General features: G+C 47.7%; 1 protein-coding gene across 1 annotated transcript; it reads right to left on the minus strand.

Annotated features, from left to right (window-relative positions):
• Positions 1-2,651: 2,651 nt before the first annotated feature.
• On the minus strand, positions 2,652-3,280 carry LOC147976764 (uncharacterized). The gene has a single exon (XM_087519847.1). It carries the CDS (start codon positions 3,229-3,231, stop codon positions 2,776-2,778), a length of 456 nt encoding a protein of 151 aa, XP_087375973.1. The 5' UTR covers positions 3,232-3,280; the 3' UTR covers positions 2,652-2,775.
• Between the last annotated feature and the right edge of the window lie 4,180 nt (positions 3,281-7,460).

A 7,460-nucleotide genomic window follows, 5' to 3' on the forward strand; every position in this document is an offset into this window, starting at 1 on the left:
CATGGCCCAGTTGGGCCCTAACTAAGCTCCGCCCCTGAATACATCGTCCCAGTATGCTGTTTATGCTAGGCTGTACGAACACTTACCGGGCTAGGGGCGGATTCAGCATGGAGCATGGGTGTACGGATGTACACCCAAAAATTTCAGTTTTTTTGTACATACAGGCATATATGACTGATACACTATTCTACAGGCCTAATACGCCTATTTCAGCAAGCAGGTAGGCAGCAGCAGCCCATTGGCTTTGTTCCCTTGCACCTTTAGGCTTCAGACCACTTATGTCCACTAGGGTGCACGCACGCATAGAGGCTCACCCAGCCAAGCGATTCTTGTCCACTCACCAAACAATTTTCTCAAAAAAAAAATCAAAGAAAAAAGCCAGCGATTCTTCCTTCTTCTCATAGAGCCACAGAGGCATGAACGAGGCGGCGACGCCGCTCTCACGATCAGTGGCGGAGACAGGGGACTAGGCTGCTAATTTGATATGAACAATGGTAGAATTAGTCACTATTTGCTATTAAAAATTCATTTTTCAATAGCTTGGCCCTCCCTAACCTGTTTTAGCAGCACTTGGCCCTCCTCATCATAATTTCTGGCTCTGCCATTTCTCGCGACCCAATCCGATGGGCATGGCGAGCCACAACCGCTGCCACACGGGGGAGCCACTGGCACATGAGCTCCACGCGGACGAGTCGCCCAGTGCCATGCCCGCCACCACTACTAGGGAGGAGCGACGACCCAGTACGGGACCAAGTGTCGCAGCATAGAGGGTTGCGGCGGCGGCCGCCATAGTCGTAGATGCCGGGGATACCACTGTCCTCTACATATTGTCCCACCTACAGCGTGAAACCTAAGGCAGCCTTGTCACAAACCAAACATCCCCATAGCTCTTTAACGCATGGGCACAGATACATCATGGCTAGGGGACATATGCCCCCCCCTACAAAAACTACAAAGCAGGAAAACTTTATGAAATAGACCTAGAAAAATATAGCTGTTAGTGAACAATTTGTATTTGTATTGCAGTGACCAATTTTTTTTGAACACCCAATGTTAAATTCCTGGATCCGCCACTGTACCGGGCTACTTTGTAACAGAAAAATTAGGATGAAAATCAACAAATAGATAGATACATCCATTTCTCCGACAAGTATGCACCTACGGGAGTGGGGTGTTTTGGATCCCGGTTAGTCCAGACTTCTTTAAAAAGATGAAAATAATATTACAAAGTTTTAAAATTTCTGAAAGAAAAAAATCCCCTCACATCTAGATGTCCTATACTTAATTACCTTCAAATGAACATATTCTTCATGAAACTTCACAAGCACTTGGTGAGCATTTGTTTTTACTTGTTGAGAAAATTTTAAATTTTAAAAAACGTAAAATGTGTTTTTGATTCATTTTTTTCTCGCACTCCCTCGAGTAACAAGCTACCAGTACCTCCAAGTATAAAACTATGTATGTACGACCAATGACGCACATTCTGAATGAGCAAAGTCACCGCGATCGATCAGATGCGCTTTTTACTCTATGACAACCGCATTCAATAGATAAATACATCATCCTCTCCTTTGTGCAGAAACAAAGAGATTGTTTATCAGCTTGGTGCTAAAATGATGGACGTTAACTAGCTTCCTAAGGAAGAGCAGCAGTAACAACCAACAGGTTAGAGAAGTAAAAATGCGATTTTACTCTACTAATCGGATCCCCAATCTGCCGTAAGGGAGTATAAATTTCTACTCCGTCCCTGTATTTACTCCATCTAGAGGCGGCTGAGTATAATTTCTCTTCACGCAAAGACCTCGCGGCTGGCGACTCACCTGAAGCTCCCATGGCCTCGCCGGCAACCCCTGCCCGTACTACTACCGGTACGGCCACTAAATGTTGCTGCTGCTGCTGCTGCTGCGCGTCGCTACTGCGTTTTGCCGCTGCCCGCCGCCGCCGGTGTGTGCTGTTGCTGCTACTGCTGCTGCTTGCCACCGTTGGTGTGTGTTGCCGCTGCTGCTCGCCGCCGCCGGTGCGTGTTGCCGCTACTTGCCGCCGGTGTGTGCTGCTACTACGTACCGCTGCTCCACCGCTGGTGCGTGCTGCTGCTACTGCTCGCCGCTGCTCCTCCTCCTCCGAGTTGCGTGCCTTTGCTGCTGCTCGTCGCCGCCGGTGCATGCTGCTGCTCCTCCTCCTCCAGTTGCCTGCCGCCGGCGTGGTCACCATGGCTGCCACTCGCCATGGAGGTGCATAACAAGTGTTCGACGAAATGTATGAGTCAAATTTAAGTTTACTCCATTATATATAGGGGATTGGCTGGCTAGGTCCGGCCAAAATTTAGTGGAGCAAATATACTCCACTAAGGTTTACTCCTCTATTTTTTAAGGGGTCGGTTAGACACGCCCTAACGAACAGCTAAACTCAAGACGTTCTAAAATGTTATCGTTGCAGCACAAGAAGGTGAAGACATTACTCGACCAAAGACCCCAAAGGCTGGAAATCTAGAAGTTTCAGGCATTTCAGTTAAGCTCGAACTTTTTTTCGGAAGTGAAATTTGAAACAATGAATGCAACTTATCAATGTGTGAGCGCTAAACTCTAATTAACATAGTAATTAAGAATTGTATTGTGGCGACAGAGAAGGAGAAAAGGAAAATTGGTGAACAAACTAAGACAATTACACGTATCACGTATGTACTGTGCAGATATACGATCCTCAGTACATCACCCGGGCCAACCGATCCTCAATTTTCACAAGCTGGCTCAGAAGTCAGAACAAAGCACTGTCGCCTCAGCTGATGAGCTCTCGTATCGCCTGCATGGTGGCCGGGGAGAAGAAGAAGCTGCTCGGGGACAGCAGCGACGATGCGGCAGACGGGGAAGCAGAAGGTTCCGGATGATGATCACCACCGCACGGCGCAGGCTGCTGCTGGCCAAGCGTGAGAACCAAAGACGTCGGGGCCCTGCCGTCCCTAGCAGCTCCGGATCCGGACGACGCCTCTGGTGGCAGCGTCGTGGCCGCCGTCGACGGCCGCTGCTTGCAATTGCCCGTGAGCCTCTGCACGACGGCCATGAACTCGTGCGGGTCGGCGTCGACGACCCTCGGCGTGCGCTCGTACACGATCACGGGCCCGGCTGGTCCGGCGTGGCGCGGCTTCTTGGACGGCCGGGCCGGCAGGCTCAGCGGCTGCGGCCTGAGGCCCCGGAGGCCGCCTGCTCTCCTCGGCTTGGACGACGTTGACGACATGGCGTGCGTGTGTCTGTCGTAGGTTGTCTACTTGTCTTTGGAAGCAGATTTAAGTTGGGTCCTACTCCTACGCACGGCGGCATCAAAGCTTATATAGGGGCGTCGCCGTGGTGAGGGCATGATGATGATGGCAAGAGAAATGGTGAGCCGAACTTGGACTTGTTGCCCTCCGTGCATGGCTGCGATTCTGCGTGCACAAGAAAGGGTCAGAGATGGGAATAAACTAGTGTCGCTTCCTCCGTATGGAAGTTGTTGGTATGTGTATGTACTTACTTTAAATTATCGGTGAGTTTCGTGCGTGGTGAGTTGTTGGTATATGTACTATATATACTTATACAAAAATAGATAGTGTTGTGTTTTACTTTGTACGTTGTTAACATTGATCGCTACCTTTTGTATGAGAAGGTACGGCACGAAGGGAATCAAATAAATGTTTGTGTTGTGTAACTAGTTTTATGACCCATCCACCTAACCGCTTCATGTCCAGGGTGAAGAACCACTTCATGTCCGTGATTGGTTGGGCTCAGCAGTGGCCAACTTACGCCATTATCTTGTTGAAGACATTGTCTCCCTACCGATGTGCTGGCATTCAGTGGTTGGTCTCAATAGTAACTATGATGAAAATCCTTGTCTCAGTCGTTTTTGATCGGACGGTGACACAAGGACGTTTATTCTTTCTTAAAAATGTTGCTCCGGAAGAGCCAACTGAATCGTATGTGATAATTCCATATCTTGTTACAATTCGATCTGTTGTACTTATCTATGTTATATACTCTGTTTTTTTTGTAAATGTATTACCCCGACCATATGTAGTGATTTACATCAGCTCTAATAAATATAGTTGTTTGCAATGATGCAGAGAAACCGAGGGTTTCAACCTCCTCTTAGAAGAAGAACAATTAACCAGCTTTTAACTGGAGAGAAGTTTGTTTACAACCCTTGTAAAGCGTCATCTGTTTTTGTTTTTGAAGTAAGCGTCATCTGTTTTGGAACTCAGTCGGTGTATGATCTGCATGTAGCAGCCAGCAGACGTACGTATGCATGACAAATGACATAGGAGTACATGCTAGTTAATTGCTGGTAGTATTGTAAGGATAAGACTGCGCAACGTCAATCATTCAATACAGACGGAAGCAGACTATAATACACACACATATACTACGAGGTAGTACTAGTAGTTTAGTTGGTTCATCTGTGGATTCTGCTCCTTCCTGGACGGAGCGTGCTGCGCGCATGCATGCATGGCTTCATATTTGCGCCGCATTTAACACGCGATTTTGATGCTAGAGGCTTAATTAACTACTAGATCTAGTGATTATTAGTGTTGGATTAGTAAAACGTTTCAGGCTTACGTATCGGATGACACAAGGAAGGAAGAAGCCGTAGCCAACAGCTAGCTCAAGGAAATATTCCAGCTTAGCTCTAGGTCAAACACTCACAGACGCGCAGAGGAAGCCGGCAGGCAGGCAGCCAGGTGTGTTCTGATTACCTTATATCCTTTACAACGAAAGGATGTTTTGTTGGTAGGCAGCTACTGTTGGAAATATGCCCTAGAGGCAATAATAAAAGTATTATTATTATATTTCTGTGATCATGATAATTGTCTTTATTCATGCTATAACTGTATTATCCGGAAATCGTAATACACGTGTGAATACATAGACCATAATATGTCCCTAGTAAGCCTCTAGTTGACTAGCTCGTTGATCAACAGATAGTCATGATTTCCTGGCTATGGACATTGGATGTCATTGATAACGGGATCACATCATTAGGAGAATGATGTGATGGACAAGACCCAATCCTAAGCATAGCACAAAGATCGTGTAGTTCGTTTGCTAGAGCTTTTCCAATGTCAAGTATCTTTTTCTTTGACCATGAGATCGTGTAACTCCCGGATACCGTAGGAGTGCTTTGGGTGTATCAAACGTCACAACGTAACTGGGTGACTATAAAGGTGCATTACAGGTATTTCCGAAAGTGTCTGTTGGGTTGACACGGATCGAGACTGGGATTTGTCACTCCGGATAACGGAGAGGTATCACTGGGCCCACTCGGTAATGCATCATCATTATGAGCTCAAGGTGACCAAGTGGTTGATCACGGGATCATGCATTATGGTACGAGTAAAGTGACTTGCCGGTAACGAGATTGAACAAGGTATTGGGATACCGACGATCGAGTCTCGGGCAAGTAACATACCGATTGACAAAGGGAATTGTATACGGGGTTGATTAATCCTCGACATCGTGGTTCATCCGATGAGATCATCGTGGAGCATGTGGGAGCCATCATGGGTATCCAGATCCCGCTGTTGGTTATTGACCGGAGAGTCGTCTCGGTCATGTCTGCTTGTCTCCCGAACCCGTAGGGTCTACACACTTAAGGTTCGGTGACGCTAGGGTTATGAAGATATGAATATGCAGTAACCCGAATGTTGTTCGGAGTCCCGGATGAGATCCCGGACGTCACGAGGAGTTCCGGAATGGTCCGGAGGTAAAGAATTATATATAGGAAGTGCTGTTTCGGCCATCGGGACAAGTTTCGGGGTTATCGGTATTGTACCGGGACCACCGGAGGGGTCCCGTGGGCCCACCGGGTGGGGCCACCTGTCCCGGGGGGGCACATGGGCTGTAGGGGGTGCGCCTTGGCCTACATGGGCCAAGGGCACCAGCCCTACTAGGCCCATGCGCCTAGGGTTTCCACCACGGAGGAGTCCAAGTGGTGGAAGGCACCCCGAGGTGCCTTGGGGGGGAGGGAAACCCTCCCCTGGCCGCCGCACCTAGGAGATCTGATCTCCTAGGCTGCGCACCACCCCCCCTTGGCCCTCCTATATATAGTTGAGGAGAGGGAGAACTTCATACCTCAGCCTTTGGTGCTTCCTCTCTCCCCGTTACGTCTCTTTCTCGTAGTATAGGCGAAGCCCTGCTACTGTGACGCCCTGCATCCACCACCATGCCGTCGTGTTGCTGGATCTTCATCAACCTCTCTTCCCCCCTTGCTGGATCAAGAAAGGAGGAGACGTCATCCGTTCTGTACGTGTGTTGAACGCGGAGGCACCGTCCGTTCGGTGCTAAGATCATCGGTGATTTGAATCACGTCGTGTTCGACTACATCATCCCCGTTCTTTGAACGCTTCCGCTCGCGATCTACAAGGTACGTAGATGCATATAATCACTCGTTGCTAGATGAACTCCTAGATGGATCTTGGTGAAACCGCAGGAAATTTTTTGTTTTCTGCAACGTTCTCCAACAGTGGTATCAGAGCTAGGTCTATGCGTAGTTCTCTTGCACGAGTAGAACACAAAGTAGTTGTGGGCGTTGATTTTGTTCAATATGCTTGCCGTTACTAGTCTTATCTTGATTCGGCGGCATCGTGGGATGAAGCGGCCCGGACCGACCTTACACGTACTCTTACGTGAGACAGGTTCCACCGACTGACATGCACTAGTTGCATAAGGTGGCTAGCGGGTGTCTGTCTCTCCTACTTTAGTCGGATCGGATTCGATGAAAAGGGTCCTTATGAATGGTAAATAGCAATTGGCATATCACGTTGTGGTCTTTGCGTAGGTAAGAAACGTTCTTGCTAGAAACCCATAACAGCCACGTAAAACATGCAAACAACAATTAGAGGACGTCTAACTTGTTTTTGCAGGGTATGCTATGTGATGTGATATGGCCAAAAGGATGTGATGAATGATATATGTGATGTATGAGATTGACCATGTTCTTGTACAAGGAATCACGACTTATATGTCGATGAGTATGACGATCTACAAGGATGATCATGGAGCCCCAAGATGGAGATCAAAGGAGCTATGTGATATTGGCCATATCATGTCACTACTATTATTTGATTACATGTGATGTTTATCATGTTTTGCATCTTGTTTACTTAAAACGACGGTAGTAAATAAGATGATCCCTTACAACAATTTCAAGAAGTGTTCTCCCCTAACTGTGCACCGTTGCTACAGTTCGTCGCTTCGAAGCACCACGTGTTAATCGGGTGTGATAGATCCTTTCGTTCACATACAACGGGTGTAAGAAGTTTTACACATGCAAAAACACTTAGGGTTAACTTGACGAGCCTAAGCATGTGAAGACATGGCCTCGGAACACAGAGACCGAAAGGTCGAACACGAGTCGTATGGAAGATACGATCAACATGGAGATGTTCACCGACGATGACTAGTCCGTCTCACGTGTTAATCGGACACGGCTTAGTT

Source organism: Triticum urartu, chromosome 4A (assembly GCF_056163025.1).
Source record: "Triticum urartu cultivar PI428250 chromosome 4A, HENAU_Tu73, whole genome shotgun sequence".
NCBI classification, from domain to species: domain Eukaryota; kingdom Viridiplantae; phylum Streptophyta; class Magnoliopsida; order Poales; family Poaceae; genus Triticum; species Triticum urartu.